This window comes from Elephantulus edwardii, unplaced genomic scaffold (genome assembly GCF_000299155.1).
Source record: "Elephantulus edwardii isolate Elephantulus edwardi_28Jun2011 unplaced genomic scaffold, EleEdw1.0 scaffold00218, whole genome shotgun sequence".
Classification (NCBI taxonomy): Eukaryota; Metazoa; Chordata; class Mammalia; order Macroscelidea; family Macroscelididae; genus Elephantulus; species Elephantulus edwardii.
The window spans coordinates 3,441,975-3,461,602 of record NW_006399968.1 but is presented as its reverse complement, the minus strand read 5'-3'; the positions used below and the strand labels follow the sequence as shown (position 1 = coordinate 3,461,602).

Here is a 19,628-nt window from a genome sequence, read left to right as displayed (position 1 = left end):
ATGAAAATTAATAAAATATAATTATAGAAAAAAGAAAACAGTACAGAAGAAATAGTACTTGGAAAATATGGGCTTGGTGATAGAAATGAGGCTGGAAATAGAATGACTGAATTTTGTGTTTACAATGATTTATTCATTGCAAATACCATTTTTAAAGACAGAATGGCAACTTTACACATGGATTTCACCTAATGCACTGCACAGGAATCAGACTGACTACATCTGTGGAAGAAATTGCTGGAGAACCACAACACAGGCAGTCATAACTAGGCCAGAGGTGGACTGTGTGTCAGATCATCAATTATTCTTGTGCAAGTTCAAACTCAGGCCAAAGAAAATGAAAATATGTCTACAAGAACCAAGACCTGATCTTGGATCTATTCCATCTGAATTTCAAGATCATTTGAAGAATAAGTTTGAGGCATTGAACACCAATGATAGAAACCAGATGAGTTGTGGGATGGCATCAAGTATATCATCCATGAAAAAAGAAAAATATCATTAGAAAAACAGAGGAGAAAGAAAAAAATGGAAATGGATGTCAGAAGAGACTCCAAAAAGTACACCAGAGTGTTAAGAAGCCAAACCAAAGGGAAAACATGCCAAAATAAAAGAGCTGGACAGAAGATGTCAAAGGGCAGTAAGGGAGGACAAAGCAAAGTATTATAATGAAATATTCAGAGAGCTGGTATTGGAGAATAAAAAGGGAAGAACTCATTCTGAATTTCTTAAGCTGAGAGAATTAAAAAATAAATTTAAACCTTAAGTCACAATATTGAAAGATTCTATGAACAATATATTGAATGACCAAGAAAGCATCAAGAGAAGACAGAGGGAATACACAGAGTCACTGTATCAAAAAGAACTGATTAACAATTAAAAGTTTCAGGAAGTACTACAGCAACAGGAACCAATGGTAATGAAGGAAGAAGCGGAAGCTGCATTGAAGGCATTGGCAAAAAATAAGGCCCCAGGTATCGATGGGATATCAATTGACTTGTTTCAATCAACAGATGCAGCCTTGGATGCACTCACTAGTCTATGCCAGGAAATGAGGAGGACAGCTGTTTGGTCAACAGATTGGAAGAAGTCCATATTTGTTCCCATTTCCAAGACAGGTGATCCAACTGAATGTGGGAACTATAGAAGAATATTAGTATCACATGCAAGCAAAATACTGCTAGGGATCATTCAAAAATAGCTGTAATAGTACAGAGATAGGGAAATGCCAGTTCAAGTAGGATTTAGAAGAGGTTGTGGCACAAAGAATATCACTGCTAATGTCAGATGGATCCTGGCTGAAAGTAAAAAAAATATCAAAAGAATGTCTATTTATGCTTTATCGATGATACAAAGGCATTTGACAAGTTGTGGCTGACACTGAAAAGAAGAGGAGTCTCCAGAGCACTAAATTGTGCTCATGTGACATCTACACCAGGATCAGGAACTTGTTTTGTGAACAGAGCAATGGAACACTATACGGTTTAGAATTAAGAAGGGAACCATCAAGGGTGTATTCTCTCTACATACCTATTCAATCTGTATGCTGAGCAAATTATTCAGGAGACTGAACTCTGTGAAGAGGAATGTGGCATCAGGATCAGAAGGACACTCATCAATAACCTGTGTTATGCAGATAATACAACCTTGCTTGCTGAAAATAAGGAGGACTTGAAACACTCATTGTACAAGAATAGGAATGTAGCCTTCAATATGGATTGCATCTCAATGTCAAGAAAACAAAGATTCTGACCACTGGACCAATAGGCAAGTGTCATGATGGATGGAGAGAAGATTGCAACTGTCAATAACTTCCTCTACCTTCGATCCACAATTAATATCGTTGGTACCAGCAGTCAGAAAATCAGGAGACGAATTACAATGGGAAAGTCTACAGTTAGGGACCTCTCCAAATTACTGAGGAGTAATGATGTCAATTTGAGGACTAAGATGTGTCTGATTCAGACTAAGGTCTTTCCAATCACTTGCTATGAATCTGAAAACTGGACAATGAATAGAGATGACAGAAGAAGATTTGACACCTTTGAACTGTGATGTTGAAGAAGAGTAGAGAACATCCCACAGACGGCCAAAAAAATAAACAATTATGTCTTGGAGAGGATACAACCGGAGTGCTCTTTGGAGGCAAAAATGATGAGGCCTCACCTCACATACTTTGGGAATGTTGCTAGGAGGGGCTATTCCTTGAAGAGACATGATGTTTGCAAGGGTAGAGAGTCCATGAAGGAGAGGAAGACCCTCACCCAGGTGGACAGAAATGGTGACTGCCAAAATGGCTCTAATGTGTTAGGATGTATGACGATGGTGCAGGATAGAACAGTGTTCACATCTGGTTTTCACATTGTCAACTTGACAGCACCTAACAACTACAAGACTAGATCTAGACTTTAGCTGAAATAATTACCAGCGTAGCACACACATGGGTACACACACATACACATACACTGAAATCAGTATATTCCAGATGTCATTCAGGAATGAAGTCAGTGTGGCAGAGTTTTGGGTTGCTTGACTTACACTGAGGGAGAAAGAAGAGAGTAAGAAATAAAACAAGACTAAGATTGTTAACAGTTTCCACTTGCTTGTTTCCACAATTAACATTCTTAGTACTGGTAACCAGAAAATCAAGATAAATTGCATTGGGGAAATCTGCTTTCAGGGATCTCCAGAGTACTGAAGATCAATAATGTCAGTCTAGAGACTAAGGTGCATCTCACCCAGGCCACGGTCTTCTCAATTACTTCCTATGCATCAGAGAGCTGAATAATGACTAAGTATGACAGAAGAAGAATCAATGCCTTTGAATTGTGGTGCTGGAGAAGAATATTGAGTATACCATGGACTGCTAAGAGAGCAAATAGGTCTGTTCTGCCGTGTGATAAACCAAGTTTCTCCCTGGACACAAGGATTTTGAAGCTCTGTCTGACATATTTGGGGCATGCTGCCAGGAGGGACCAGTCCTTGGAGAAGGACATCGTGCTTGGAAGGGTGGAGGGACAGCACAAGAGAGGAATACCACGGATGAGATGGATTGTCTCAGTGACTAGGGCAGTGGGGGCAGGTGTATCAGAGACAATGAAATTGGCCCAAGATAGAGTAGGCTTCTAAGGGCTTCTAAGCTGTTGTACATAGGGTCACTATGAGATGCCAGCAACTTGATGGAACATAACAACAACAAGACTGGGAAACTCTCGTGGCCAAGTGATGAGAAGCTGAGCTGCAATCCCAATGACACACAGTTCAAATCCACCACGCTGCTCTGTGGGAAAAGAATGGGCAATCTCCTCCAGTGCACATAACTGTCTCTGAAAACCCACTGAAGGGTTAGCTCCAGGTTGGTTCCGACTTGATGGTATGTGACAAGACTGGGAAAACTGTTACTGTAACTGGAGGTCACAGAAAATGTTGTTATGTGCCTTAGAGTCACTTGTGACTCATAGCTCTGAACCCTGCTCTATCTTGAGCCAACCTCATTGTCTCTGCCACATTTACCCTCATTACCCCAGTCACTGAGTCAGTCCATCTTATCCAGGGTATTCCTCGCCTGCGCTGTCCCTCCACCCTCCCAAGCAAGATGTCCCTCTAAAAGTACTGGTCCCTCCTTTCAACATGCCCAAAGTATGTCAGATACACCATCAGAATCATTGCCTCCAAGGAGCATCCTTGTCTCACCCTCTCTACGATGAACCTGTTTAGTCTCCTAACAATCCATGGTATATTCAATACTCTTTTCCAGCACCACAGTTCAAAGGCATAAATTCTCCTTCTATCATTCTTAGTTACTGCCCAGCTTTCTGATGCATGGCTCATAACTCTGAAGACCACGGCCTGATTCAGGCACACCTTACTCTCCAGACTGACATCATTGCTCTTCAGCACTCTGGACAGGTCCTAGACAGCAGATTTTCCCAGTGCAATTTGTATTTTGGTTTTATGGCTGTTGACACCAATAGTGTTGATTGTAGAGCCAAGCAAACTGAAGCTGTTTACAATCGCAGTCTCTTCACCATCCATCATGATGCTGCCAATAGGCCCAGTGGTGAGAATCTTTGTTTTTTTGATGTTGAGCTTCAATCCATTATTGAAGGCTGCAGTCCTTGACCTTCTCCAGCAAATGCCTCAGGCCCTCTCAGTTTGGGCAAGCAAGGTTGTGTCATCTGCATAACACAGGTTGTTGATGAGTGTTCTGCCACATTCCTCCTCATAGAGCCCAGCCTCCTGGATGATCTGTTCCACATCTAGATTGAAAAGGTATAGAAATAGGATGCATCCCAGGTGTACACCTTTCCTGATTTTGAACCATACAGTATTTCCTTACTCTATTCTGACAATAGCCTCTTGGTCCAAGTATAAGTTTCACATAAGCACAGTCAAGTGTTCTGGGATTCCCATCCTTCTCAGTCAGCCAGTTTGTTGTGATCTGCACTGTTAAATATCTTTACATAGTCAACGAAACACAGACATTCGTCTGATATTCTCTACTTTCAGCCAAGATCCATCTAACATTAGCTATAAGATCCCTAGTACAACAATGACCTCTTCTAAACACACCCTGCACATTGGCAGTTATCTGTTGATGTGCTGTTCTAGCACTCTCTGGATAATTTTCACCAGGATCTCGTTCGCATGTGATATTACTGACACTGTTGGATAATTTCAGCACTCTGTTTGGCGATGCCTTTATTACCAGAAACTGCAATTTTGTCCTTGTTAGGAATCTGAGCAAGACTAGATGTGGTCTTGGGATTTACACCCATCAAGGGACCTGGAGATAAGGGGTGAGACTGGGGGATGGAGTACAGAGCTCCACAAAGACTCATCAAAAAGTCTGAGTTTTTTTTACATGACTATTTGTCAGCCAGCTGCACAACCACTCACTTAATTAGCCTCTCTTGAAGTCTTTCTTGCTTTCCCTGAGAGGGCGAATAGCCTTCCCAGTGGTTACCTGCTCTGTCCCACAGGCTCGTTCAGAGAACTCCAAGTCCAGGGACTTTCCTGTAGCTCTCTAGTGCTTGTCCTTCTAGTCAATACAAGCACAGATAGAAGAAGAAGAGAGTAAGTATTCTTTCAGAATGCAAACACCACCCCAAATCAAATCTAGTGAGGCCAAGAGAACCTTTAGAAAACACAATTGTGGCTCCTGGGTGTTTGTCAGTGGAACCACCCTATAGCTGACACTCCAGAGGATTTTCAGAGGCAGGAAACTGCACCCTCAGAAACTGCCTTTCTCCCACAGAGCAAGCAGCTGGTGGATTCAAACTGTGTACCTTGGGGTTGGTGGTTCAATCTCTTACACTAAGCCACCACAGCTCCCTTTTAAAGCACAATGACATAGGTTTTCTGTGGTGCTTGGCATGCTTTTTGCTATATAAATGATGCAAAAGTGTGCTTTCCCTTAATGGCTCAAATCAACTGTGAGTTCTCAACTCTCCCCTAAAAACTAAGCCCAACATTTCAGGACAGAGGAAGAATGTGGGGAAAACCCCTTTACTCCTATCTAACTCCCTGGCTTCTGCTCAGCCGTGAAAGTTCTCATTCAAATCTGTCCCTCCTCTACTCACGTTCTTCAGGCAAAGCATGGGTTTATACAGTCCTGGAAACAGAGGGATGCTCCAAGGTCATCCAAGTCCATTTCCCCACTGCTGGGATGAGGAATAAAGTGTAGGAAGTGCTACAGGGTTAGAGCAGTCCCTGACCAGTACAGTTAGGACAACTAGCTGTAAGGTTGGTGGTTCAAACTTTCCCCGGGGCGGGGGGAAGGCAGTGTAGGAGACCGAACAATGTGCCTCTGAGAGGTCACTACCGTGACAACTGTGTAGTGAAGGTCTACTCTTTACACATGGGTCACCAGGAGTCAGAATCATCTCACTCAGATGGCCACTAGCAATAGACTAACCAGCACAACAGTCAGAACTAGCACAACAATCAGAAGAATTTTTTCTTTTCCTCCTGAATTTTCTTCTCCCTGTCAGAAAAGCCTTGTAGCAGGAACTGCTCCAGCTGAACTCCTTCACTGCTTGGTTCTATTTTAAGATAAACCCTCTAGAAACCACTTGTACAAAACCCCGCCTGCAGTCTTCTGAGGTCTTCATCTGGGTCTCCTTCACCAGTCCGCACGTGCATTCTGGAAGGCTCCAAAGCTTACTGGTACCTCCAGGCGGAGGCGGATTACAGGGGCCATGTGGGAAAGCGCTCAGCACAAATTAGAGAGCACAAGAGAGCTATGTGTACCTAGCTTCCTGGGTACTCCAGACCCGGCCAGGACCCATGCATTGGAAAAGAGCCTGGGCTTGGAGTAGAAGGTGATGTGGGCTTGGGAGGTGGACAGATAATAGCCACAACTAGAAATAGAATCTTTGATGTGATTTCAAAATGTGAAATTGTATATCGTAGACTACTAAATAGGGATCTCTGGTGGCTTAGTGGTAAGAAGCTACATAGCAATCATAAAGTCATACGGTTCAGATCTACCAGTTGCTCTGAGAGGGAATGACAGGCAATCTCTTCTGGTGCAATTCACTGCCTCTGAAAACCTACTGGAGGGTCAGTTCCAACACAACAACTTAGCCACTAAGCAACTCATGCTTGCCTTTCTACCTTTCTTACTGGGTTATCCAACAGGGCCTGGAGACATTCCCCCACCTCAGGGCCCTTCCCTCACACCTGCACTTACTAGGGGTGACTATGCACTGAGGTGCTCCTTTCACTTGACCTTCCTAATAACCTTCTGTAGGTGAGGACTGAAAGTTAAAGACCCCAGGGGTTGCTGCTCTCACCCAACATCTTTATGGAAAGTTATCTCCTCTTGTGAGCCTTCTCTGCCCTCCTTCCACACCACATGCCTTGCCCTGTCCCAGGCCTGCAGAGTTGGAAACCATTGCTGCCCTTGTCCTGGGCTAAATTTTGCCATCAAGTACCCCTGAGGGATGGCAGGAAAGCTATAGCTGTGAAGGAATGAGGGTGGGCACAAGTCTGCCACTGGGAGGGTGTCTTTTAGGTTGGATGGTTCCGATGCCGGGAGGGTGCCAAGATTCTTAGAGGGCAAAGAGGAAACCATTTTCACTCTCAAGTCCTCTCTTTGGCTTCTTTTCCCCAAATCATGTTCATTCCGCTTGTCCTCCCACCTCCCTTCCTCTGCTTTATCCTCCTTTCTGCCGCCTTCCAGTCTGACCCTAGTCACCTCTGGAGTGCCTCCCCCTCTCCTCCCTGCCAACTCTCTCCCTACTTCCTCTTACAAGATGCTCCAGCCATTTCCACTTTGGTAGAAATGCAACCCGCCACAGATGCTGACATTTTAAATGTTTAGTTGTTATAGTTACTTGACTAATTGCCGGGCCCTATGGCTGCGCTTTGAAGTAGGTTCCCGCAAGGCGGGAGGAGGAGGCGGGAAACACTCAGGGTGGTAAGGTATTGTAGCCATTATACCAGCTGGGGGCTGCCCCATGTGGCCCTGGGCAAGATGTCCCGCCCCAGGGCCAGTGCCATCCACGGCCCCCACCAGGACACCAAAGGCATATAAGATACCTACACCCTCCAGACCCGGGAACTTTATCCTGCAAAAGGGTGTCAGCAGCTGGGAGCGCGCCCCAGTCAGCCTCTGGGTGTGCCCACACTAGAGAAAACCAGCAAATGGGGTGACATTTGAGAGAAACTGGTGGAGGTGGTAGAGATGGGCTCGCGTGGAGCAAAAGAGAAAAAAAAAAGAGTTAGAAACCGCTGCGGGTTACTCACGTGCCAGATGGCGAAGAAGATGAGCGCCGCGCACAGCACCAGCGAGAGCATGTAGCAGAAAGCAGCGAAAGTGAAGGCCATAGTTGACAGCCTTCTCAGCACCCCTTCGGCCCTAATGCCAAGAAATCTGGATAAGTTCAAGGCCCCCTCTAGGCCTGTGCTCTCTCAGAGGGATGCAGGAGAGAGTCAAGCAAGCGCGCTCCGCTCAAGGCCATTGGCACGTCAAGCAGAGTCCACGCTTTGCGCAGATGATCCAGATTCCCGAAGACTTCAGCGACCTGGAGAGCTAGCCCTGTGGAAAGAAAGACCTGTCGAGTGCTGTTCTAGTCTTCGTGGCAAGCTGGGTGAAGGGTGTGAGAATACCAAAGAAACGCTCCCGTTGCCGTACACCTCTCGAGAATGAAAACAAAGTGGGGTCCCAAGGAAGAGTCCTTCGCTTTCTGCCCCAAGCCAGGAGGCCAGGCGTGCGCGCCCCTCGGGACCTCTCGCGCCACCAGTACGCAAAAAGAGTCCGGCTAGGTGTCCGGGCAGACTCTGAGCCTCTCTGGAATCCCTCCCAGAGGCGGCAGCGGCTCTCTCCCGGGAAAGCAGGTATTCCAGATTGCGAGGAGGAGAAGGGGAGCGCTCCTACCCTGAGTCCTGTGCCCCAGGTGCGCCTCCCAGCACGGCTGTGCGCCCCCAGGCAGACTGGTCCCAGCTCCGCCGCGGCCGCTGGCCCTCCGGGCTCGAGTGTCTAAGTTCCCTGAACCCTGGGAGCGAAGCGGAGCGGGGACTGGGGGTCAGCCGTGCACCCGCGTCGTCAGCCGCGCCCAGGCCACGCGCGCTCGCAGCGGAGCTCGCTCCACCTGCTGCTGCTGCCGCCTCTGAGCGCGGCGCCAAGCGGAGAGACGCGTCCCGGGATACCCTCCCTCCCTCGGACGCCGGCGCCGCGCCCTGGGCTCCGCTCCGCCGAGCACGCTCCCTCCCCGCGCCTCCTCGGCAGGCGGAGACTGCGGCGCGGGGGCTGTGCTGGTGCTGGCGCTGGGGCCGCTGCTGCCGCTGATGCTGCCAGGCGCGCCCGTGTCGCCAACGAAACTTGCGAACAAAGGCGGCAGCGAAGCCTGGGAGCCCGCGGAGGGGCGCATGAGGTGGGGCGCAGGGCGAACCCACAGGGACTCTTTAAACACGAACGTCTGCAGCTGGCGGGGAGCTGTGGAAGGGTATAGTGTGGCCATGCGGAACTGCTGGCATTGCTCATCCAGGTTCTCTCCATTCGACCTGTGGGAGCAGAAGGTAGGGATCTTGGACTAGCCCTTGCACACCAAGACAGCTGAGTTGGATTTTTTCCCCAAACTAGCCGTATAAGGCTGGTGTCGCCGCGGTTAAGCGGTAGGATGGATGCTAACCAAAAGGTCCCTGAAAGCCTCTGGCAGGATGACCTGGCTGCCTTCTGTGGGGTGGGACAGGTTCCCTTCCTGAGCTCTGGCCGCCTGGTCCTAGGGGAGTCGCGCCGCTAACCCACAGGCCATGCCTGTCTAGTGTTTCCAGGAGAGAAAGATCAGCAGTGTCCTACTTTGCGATTTGTTGTTGTGTACCGTTGAGTTGGAACAAACCCATAATTCAACGGGTTTTCATTAGCATAGCTCAGCCTCCAGCGGTTTTCAGAGGCAGTAAATCCTACAGGAGGAGACTGCTCATCTTTCTCCCTCGAAGTAGCTGGTGGCTTTGAACCACGTGCCTTTGTAATAGCAGCACAACTTCTTACCCTAGGCAACCAGAGCTCCCGCACAGGGCCCGGAGGATGAGCTGTGAGCTATTTCCAACTTGGCAATGAGCGTTTAAATCTTCAATGGGGGGAAACTTCGCAGCTTTCTCTTGCAAAGTGGCTGATGGAGTAAAACTGCTGAGCAGCTCTGTGAACATCCAGTGGGTGTTGTGGTGTCCTGTGCTGTCCTCAAACTCTCTGACACTCGAGCCCAGTGCAGCAGTCAGAGCCCAATGCTGCAGTCACTGTATCAATCCATCTGGGGGGGATCTTCCTCTCTTTTGCTGACCCTCTCCCGGTTCCCAGCATGATGTCCTTCTCCAAGAACTGGCCCCTCCTAACAACTACCTGAGAGGAAGTTTCACCACCCTGCCTCCAGGAACCCCCTGCCCTGTCTGCACCTTTTCCAAGATACAATCTGTTTGTTTCTTTTGGCAGCTGGTGGGATGTTCAGTATGTTTCATCAGCACCACAGCTCAAAGACATCGATTCTTCTGTTATCTTTATTCACTATCCAGTCTTCTAATGCATAGGAAATAATTGAAAAGACCATGGCTCGAAATCAGGTGTCTTAGTCTTTCAACTGACATCAGTTATGGGTAGGGAGAATGATCTGTAAGATTTGTGATCGTACTCCCGTGACCCATCATCTTGGGAATGTATGAAGGAATTTCCGATAAAGAATGAAAGAGACTTCAGACAGTCACTCCAGACAGAATTTGCATTACAGTTAAAGTGATACATTAAAAAGGTTGAAAACCTTCCTGCAAGATGACTAGCACCCGGAAGACTAGAAGCACGTCATGGTTGGAAGTGCATGGTTCAGAGCACCTTGTATAGGTAGACACTAAAGTAATAGTTGTTGGCTTATTCCAACTTTGGTTTTCCAACTATAGAGATTCTAGTGATTTTGGAGCAGAGAGAATGATAGTGATAGCCCAACAACTGAGTAAAGAAACGTATAAAAAGTAACACAACTAATTAGGGACAGAATCGGAACTAAGCATGCAGATTTCAACGCTCGGCTTTTTCCACTAGCTTCGCATCACTGCACTTGCTTGATCATAATTCTCGTGTAGAAACTAGATGTCATTTATAGAGATGTGGGGAGGGTGGAGCAAGCCCAGGCTATTCATCAGGACGATTAACAGAGCAGCAGTCAATTGTGCCCCTTGGTCAGAACCAGCTACGTACTTTGTAGGGCAGAGTGTAAGCTAAAATTGTGATATTTCTTCAAGAAAATGACTCCTGCAGAGTGCTTGATGGATCCAGACTGCCAAGGGTAATTGTACTGTCCTGCCAAGAATTTCATCTTACTTGAACAGGTAGTCAGGAGATCAAAAAATGTATTGCATTGGGCAAGTCTGCTGTCAGGACTATCTCCAAATTAATGAGGATCAATGATGTCAGTTTGAAAACTAAGGTGCATCTGATTCAGGCCATGGTCTTTTCAATCACTTGTTATGTGTCTGAGAGCTGGACAAGGAATAAATATGACAGAATAATTGATGTCTTTGAATTGTGGTGTTGGAGAAGAGTACTAAACATCCCATGAACTGCCGAAAGAACAAACAGTTACATGTTGGAGAAGGTGCAACCAGAGTGCTCCTTGGAGGCAAGGATGGCAGAGCTTCGTCTCTCATACTTTGGACATGTTGCTAGGAGAGGCTATTCCTTGAAAGGGGTGGACAGTCAGCAAAAAAGAGGAAGACCCTCAATGGGTCTGACACAGAGCAACAATGGGCTCTAGAGTGTCAGGAAGTGTGAGGACGGTACAGGATAGGACAGGATTTAAATCTGTTGTTCAGAGGGTTGCTATGAATTGTGCCCAAATTGATGGCACCTAAGGAGCTCTGGTGGTCTAGAGGCATGAAGCTGAGCTGAAATCCCGAAGGTATGCATTTTGAACCTGTCAACTGCTCCACTGGAGAAGGATGGTCAGTCTCCTCCTGAGCAATTAACTTCCTCTGAAAATCTGCTGGAGGGTCAGCCATGAATCAGTTCCAACTCAATGATGCACAACAGTAACCAGGGCTTATATGAGACCTAAGATAGCTTTTCTCTTTTGTGTTTGGGCTTTTTAAAAATTCTTTTGCCAAATTCCTGTAGAAATTACCTTCCAGAGTAACCTTAACCACATTTAGTGTTTGCTGTTGTCTTGGATACCCTCAATGAGATGGACTGACGTGGTGCCTGGAGCAGTGGGCTTGAGTGTGTTAGGGATGGTGAGGATGGCGCAGGACCAGGGAAGTATAGGGTCTGCTGTCACCATGAGTCCTGGTTGGCTTAACAGCACTTAACAAAATGTGACTCCAGTCTGAGTGAGGTTTATTTCCAGCTCACTCTTTTTTATATGAATCAGTCCTTTCCCATCCCAGATCAAAGTAAATGGTTACTGAGTTAGTTCCAAACCTTGATAGTCATTGACTCTGACTTTTGCCTCTGGGAAAATGCAAACCTCCAAGTTTTGAGTCAGTAGCCATTAACCCAAGGATTCCAGTTCCTACCTTTTTTTTTTGGGGGGGGGTGTTTGTGGTATTGCTGCTTTGTTTGTTGTTTTGTTTTTGTTTTTTAAGTGCCTGGATATAAAAGAAGAGAGCAGAGGACTAGATGATTGGGAACGGCTCTTTAGTGACTAACCTTTCTTATTTCCTCTACTGTAAACATAACAAGGTTGATTACTGTTGGGCATTTTTTTTCCTAGCCATCAAGCAGCCAGCAGTGACCATATGACACAATTTGGAGATAGATAGATAGATAGATAGATAGATAGATAGATAGATAGATAGATGATAGATTTCTTTGTCCTTGGAATGCAGACTTGATGCCTGCAAGTAGAGCATCTTGTGTTCATAAGGAGGAAATCAATACATCAAATATAGAAAAGCTAATTTGACAAAGGAAGTCAGAAACTAAGGCATCATGCCAGTCTTGAATTTCCTAATTCATCACTTCCTGCTTCATGATTCAATACAACTTCTCACTGTCCTAAGCCAGAAAGTGAAGTATTCTGTTATTGACAGAAGATTGGTTGGTTTATTTGTCTGCTTTTAAGCAAGCTTGATTGTCTCATATGTTGCCTATACATTAACTCTTTTCCTGCTTATACACAGAGGTTATTTTTGTTTTCTGCCCTTTTTTACTTTATGTATCATAACACTTCAGTTTAAGGAGAAGCCATGACACTGTCTCCACATCACTAAAAACTTGGTTACGCAGGAAGCTTCTTGCAGTATTATCGTGCTGCTTCACCACTCTGCTCTTCTCTCCTTCCAACATACACCACAAAACTGTTGTGTTAGGGAGTTCTAGTGGCTGCATGGTAAGAAGCTGCACTGCCAATCCAGAGCATTATTGTGGTGGTGGTGTGTATTTTCGAATCCTAACAAACCCATAGCTGACCCTTCAGTGGGATTTGAAAGGCAGTTAATTGCCAAGGAAGAGATTGCTGATCTTTTTCCCACAAAGAAGATGGTGGATTTGAACTGCGTGCTTATAAGTTGACAGGGCAACTTCTTGCCTCTAAGTCACCAGAGCCCCAGTGTGGTATCTGAATTCAAGGTAAGTTTTGTCAAGTCGACAATGAGCCTCCTTCCAGCCATCACTAACCCATTCTCCCTACAGACAGATCTGACCTCACACAACACAGAATTTGAGATTATCCTAGCAGTTCCCCTATGAATGAACACTGAGCATTTCTCAGCACGTGCTATGGTATATTAACTTCTTCTTTTTCTGCTTCTCAACCAAACTGGTCACAATCCCCAGGTGCTGCCCCATCTTCCAGTTTAAACCCAGCTCACCAGCTTCTCCCCTGGCTCCATCCAAATACCCCAACAAGAAAGAGACTGCCCTGGGCCAGTGAATTTCCTAAGACAGACTTTGCTCTCCTCTCTTGAATGTATTTGGACTTCTGGGGATTTGATTTTTTTAATTACTTTTTTTTCCTGTCCTTTTTACATTAATTAATTTCTTTTTTTATTTGAGTAAAAGCTTACAACTCTCACTGATTTTTTCACTTGATCATTCACACACATTTGTTTTCTAACATTTAGTGACTTTTTTAAATGACATTTTCAAATACAGGGCAAAGTAGAGAGAAGAGAAATGAGAATATTTCTGCCCATCAACACCTGTTCCCATTTTCCCATACATGTTTCCTGCTTATTGTCTCAAAATTGAATGATACAGCTGGTTTCCTTTAACCTTACCCTCCTGACCACAGTCATTTTCCTGGCATATAATCTATTTAACAACAACTTTTTTGAAAACTGTGCTGTCCAGTTTGGTACTAAGCACAGCAACTTTCCTCACTGTAATCAACTCTTGGTTGCTCTGCATATGCTCATGTGCTCTTTGCTTTAAGACTCTCCTGTCCCACAGGGTCTACACATGTGCACACATGTGGAGACCCTATAAACTGCAGACTGGCATGTATGGGACCTAGTTAACATGTGAAAAGGCAAAGATTTCTTTTTAAAGATTAAGACACATCTGATCAATATTCTCTGTTGACCCATGTGCATGCATGCACCAGACAGTGGACAAGGAAGGCTGAAGAACTGATGCATTTGAATTATTAATAGTGTTGATGAAGAACACTGAATGTTGATGAAGAACCATTGCCTTGGAAGAAGCAGTCAAAATCCTGATGAGTAAGGATGGTGAGACTTCATCTCATGAACTTCGGGCATGTTGTCAGGAGGGAAAATCCCTGGAGAAAGACATCGTGCTTATTGAGGTAGAGGGGGGTGGTTGTTGTTATGTGCTGTCAAGACCACTGACTTACAGAGACACTATTTACAATAGCTCTGAACCCTGCTCTATTCTGAGCCAGTATTACTGCTTCTGACATACTTGCTCCCATTACCTGAGTCACTGAGTCACTCCATCTCATCCAGGATCTTCCTCCCTTGCACTTGCTCTCCACTCTTCCAAGCATGATGATCTTCTCCAAGGACTGCTTCCTCCTGGCAACATGCTAAAGTACATGAGAAAGAGCTTCATAATCCTTGCCTCCAAGGAGCAATCTGGTTTCACTCTCTTCAGGACACACTTGTTTGTCTCTTGGCAATCCATGGTATGTTCAATACTCTTCTCAAGAACTTTGACTTAAAGGCATTGATTCTTCTTCTGTCAACCTTAGTCATTTTCCAGCTCTTTGATACATAGCAAGTAATTGTGAAGATCACGATCTGGATCAGGTGCACCTTAGTCTCTAGACTGACATCATTGCTCTTCAGCACTCTTGAAAAGTTCCTGAAAGCAGATTTTCCTAATGCAATTTGTCTTCTGATTTCCTGACCACTCCTGTTAACATTGTTGATTGTGGAGCTGAGCAAGCTGATATTATTAACAACCTCACTCTCTTTTCCACCAATCATAGGCTGCCAATAGGCCCAATCTTTGTTTTCTTGGTTTTGAGCTTCAATCCATAGTGAAGACTGCAGTAATTGACCCTTCTACAAGAAAGAAAACCCTCAGCAGGATGGATTGACACACTAGTGACATCGCTGGGCTCCAATCAATGGGTTGCATCAAAGCTATCAAATGTAGCAATGATTGAGAGGAGGGCCTGGGTTTTCTCTGTTTTCCACTATAAGTCAAGGGTTGTATGTGAGAGGTAAGGATGATGAAATTTCATCTCACATACTTTAGTTATGTTGTTAGGAGTGTCCAATCTTTGGAAAAAGTCAGCATGCTGACAAAGGCAGAAGGTCAGCAAAAGAGAGGAAGACCCTCAACAAGAGGGACTGACACAGTGAGTGCAGCAGTGGGCTTGAGAATCTCAGGGAGGATCAGTGCAGCACAGTAGGTAGAACAGGGCTCACATCCGTGCTTTGTAGTGTTGCTAAGAGTCATATTTAACTCCGTGGCACCTAACAGCAAACCAGTCAGAACCAAGAACCAAGTTACCAGCAGCTTAGAACAGTGAGCGTAGGGAAACATCTCTTAATTTCCAACTCTGAGTCCTCTGCCAAACTGGAAATGTCCTATCAGCCTTTCCTAGGAAATTCTTCAAGGTTGAGCTGGTTCTGGAGGGATGTGGATAGCTCAAGCAATAAGTAGCTCCTCTGCCATTGTCCACCAGGCCACATCGGTTCCTGCTGAGACATGGCTAACTGCTCCTTTGTCCTTGCAACTTGCCTGCTGCTGCCTCAAAGCCCGGCTGTGGCGAGCAGGAGCCCTGGAGCCTCATGCCAACCTTCTCAGGGCTGTGTAGGTGTCTTAGAGGTCCTGCCCCTTTCCAAGGCATGACACCTGGAGCAGTGTACACAGCACTTTGCCTCCAGACCTACCTGAGCCTCTTTGCATTCTCTGTGCTTCCTGCACAGTCGTGCTGTTACCAAAGCCACACACACTCTCTTCTCCTGTCCCCCAGCTCAGGGATATCCTCCTGGAATCTCTTCATAAGGCTAAATCTCTCCTCAAAGGGGAAAGAAAGCTTGACTTCCCAGATCTTCTGTGTTCCATCTGCCATTTATTTGCTCAAAAATCATTGATTTAACAGTAGTGTGTGTTATAATATTGAAATGTCTGATGTTCAGATGGTAAATAGTACCATGGTTATTACTTTAAACTGTAAAATTAATTCATAATTAAATTACAAATTCATTCATTCGGGCTAACTTACAGATAAGACCACTGATAATTAGGTCTCATATTTACTTGTTTGGCAAATAAATTCCCAGCACTTGTTACTTCACAGTGTACCACTGGATTGTGTGGTGGTCGTGGTCTGAAATCGCTGTCACTTTAGCTGGATCATTCATGCATTGCAATTCTTCTGCAGATTATACATGCAATGTCTTCATATTTATATATTTAATAGTTTGTAAGTAAAATATTAAAAATGGACTTGCAGAATAAAGAAATAAGTGATGGAGAACATATGTTAATGCTATGTTTATCACATGCTGTAATCTCAGTTTCTTCTTCAATTTTTGCTTTAGTGAATGGTGTGTATACTGAAATAGTTGTGTTAACAGATCTTCATTGTATGCATATGGATAATATCCTGCATTATCAAAAAAGTGTGCTGTTTTTGACAGTCAATGCCATGCCATTCCTCTTCAAGTTGTCACTTCATGCAAACTAGATCATTATGCAAATGACCAATCAATGCCTAGGATGTCTATCTTTGTTTCAAAGACTTGTCCAAAGTGCTATAGAGTAAGAATGTCAGTGTAAAGACTAAGGTGCACTTAATCCAAGCTATGGTCTTTTCAGTTACTTCCTGTGAATCTGAAAGCTGGACAATAAATAAGAAAATTGAAGGGGAAGCAATGCCTTTGAATGGTGGTGATGGAGAAGAGTCTTGACCTTACTGGGGACTGTCAAAAGAACAAGTATGTCTTGAAGGGTGCTCGTTAGAGGCTAGGATAGTGAAACTTCCTCTCACTTTGGGCATATTCTCAGGAGCTTGAGTATGACAGAGATGGTGACGATGGTGCAGGATGGAGCAGGTTCAGGTCTGTTAACAGAAGTGCCTATGGACTGTAGTCAACTTGGTGGGACCTAACAGCACAACACCAACACCTTAACCTTCTGAATCTACAAGAAAACAAGTTGTTATATGCCGTCTAGTTTCCTGTGACTCATAGTGACCCTGTGTACAACAGCTCTGAAACCTACTCTATCCTTGTTGTTGTTATGTGCCATTGAGTTGCCTGAGACTCATCGTGACCCTGTGTACAACAGCCCTAAACCCTGCTCTATCCATTGCCAATCTTATTGTCTCTGATATACCTATCCCCATTACTCCAGTGACTGAAATCAATCCATCCCATCGAGGGTCTTCCCCTCTTGTGCTGTCCCTCCACCCTCCCAAGCATGACTTCCATGTCCAAGGACTGATCCTGCCTTGCAACATGTCCAAAATATGTCAGACGAAGCTTTAGAATCCATGCCTCCAAGGAGCACCCTGACTTCACCCTCTCCAGGACAACAAAGTTATTTGTTCTCCTAACAGTCCATGGTATATTCAGTACTCTTCTCCAGTACCACAGCTCAAAGGCATCAGTTCTCTTTTTATCATCCCTAGTTATTGTCCTTTGTATTTCCATGTTTGAAAGTTCTACCTAGGTTGCCCTTTCTGTTCTTTTACATGTGTTGTGTTGTACATAGGGTTTTCAGAGGCCTGCCATTTCAGAAGTGGATGGCCAATCCTTCTTCCTAGTCTGTCTTAATCTGAATGTTTAGATTTAGAGGAGTATCTGACATACAGCAATTTGTGGAGCAGTGAAAGATAAATCCCTCATTTTGGAGTTGACCATTAGTTACAGGGTAGTCCCTGCCCTTAGCCCAGTGCCTTGACCCACTTATTTCCCAGCTCCACCCTCCAGCAGGATACCACTTCACTTCTACCAGATGCCTTCAGAATTAATCTCCCATTGTCTGACCCATGACCTGACAGCTTGTATCTGATGCTTTCTTCTCTCCTGTGATTCCAACCACGTCAAATGCTGAGAGGTTTGTTGTTTGTTTGGTTGGGTTTTTTTTTCTCTGTGCCCAGTGTCTCTTAAGTTTACTTGTACTATCTCCGAAGGGAAGGTGATGTGTCCTGTAGAACTCCTGTATACATTGTGTTTTGGCTCCACCTTGGGACTTGGTACCTGGATGCGTGTCAGAAACTATTGTCGGGGTAGCTTCTGTGTTGCCTGGTCTTGGCTTGTTCCCCCGCGGCTTCCGGCTCCCGCTTCTGCCAATGGCGGTGGGTCCCTCCGTCTCTCCCTTGCTCCTCCCAACTAGTGTGGACTGAGGCTCAATGTCAAGAAGACAAAGATTCTCACCACTAGACCAATTGGTAGCATCAGGATGGATGGTGAAGAGATTGAGATTGTTCACAGCTTCAGTTTGCTCGGCTCCATGGTCAACACTCTTGGCACCAGCAGCCAGGAAATCAAAAAACGTATTGCAATGGGAAAGTCTGCTGTTAGGGACCTCTCTAAAGTACTCAAGAGCAATGGTGTCTTTCTGGAGACTAAGGTGCGCCTGATACAGGCCATGGTTTTTGCAATCACTTGTTATGCATCAGAGAGTTGGACAATGACTAGGGAGGATAGAAGGAGAATTGACGCCTTTGAGCTGTGGTGCTGGAGAAGAGTACTGAATGTACCATGGACTGCCAAGAAAACAAACAGATTCATCGTAGAGAGAGTTAAACCAGGCTGCTTGTTGGAGGCAAGGATTCTGGGGCTTCGTCTGACATACTTTGGACATGTTGTAAGGAGAGACAGGTCTTTAGAGAGGGACATCATGCTGGGTGGAGTGGAGGGACAGCACAGGAGGGGAAGACCCTCTATGAGGTGGATTGATTCAGTGCCTGGGGTAATCAGGATGGGTGTGTCAGAAGAAATGAGATTGGCACAGGATAGAACACGGTTTAGGGCTGTTGTACATAGGGTCGCTATGAGTCGCAAACGACTTGACGGCACATAACAACAACAACAGTCATTGTCCAGCTCTCTGATGCATAGCAAGCAAATGCAAAGGTCATGGCCTGTATCTGGCACACCTTAGTCTCCAGACTTACATCATTGTTCTTCAGTGCTTTGGAAAGTTTTGTGACAGCAGACTTTCCCAATGCAGTTCGTCTTTTAATTTCCTGGCTGCTGGTACCAAGAATATTGACTGTAGAGCCAACCAAACTGCAGCTGTCTAAATCTAAACCTTTTCATCATCCATCATGACCTGCCATTCAGCCCAGTGGTGAGAATCTTTGTTTACTTGATGTTGAGCTTCTATCCATATTGAAGGTTTTATCCTTAGCCAATCTTACTGCTTCTGACACACCTACCCCCAGTACCCCATTCACTGAGTCAATCCATCTCATCAAGGATCTTCCTCTCTTGCGCTGTCCGTCCACCCTCCCAAGCATGATGTCCCTCTCTAAGAACTGGCCGTTCCTTGCAAAATTCCCAAAGCATGTCAGACAGAGCTTCAGAATTCCTGCTTCCAAGAAACAGCCTGTCTTCACCCTCTCCAGGATGAATCTGTTTGTTTTCCTGGCAGTCCATGTTATATTCAAGACTCCTGCAGTACCACAGCTCAAAAGCATCAATTCTTCTGTCATCCCTAGTCATTGTCCAGCTTTCTGATGCATGGCAAGTAATTGCAAAGACCATGGCCT

At 45.4% G+C, this 19,628-nt stretch overlaps 1 protein-coding gene across 1 annotated transcript in view; it reads right to left on the bottom strand.

The window, feature by feature from the left end:
- Positions 1-7,833, bottom strand: part of LOC102845520 (protein cornichon homolog 3-like) — a 252,274-nt gene extending 244,441 nt beyond the window's left edge. The window contains exon 1 of the mRNA XM_006898051.1: positions 7,753-7,833. Coding sequence (XP_006898113.1) covers positions 7,753-7,833 — 81 coding nt within the window. The remainder of the gene's footprint in view (positions 1-7,752) is intronic.
- Between the last annotated feature and the right edge of the window lie 11,795 nt (positions 7,834-19,628).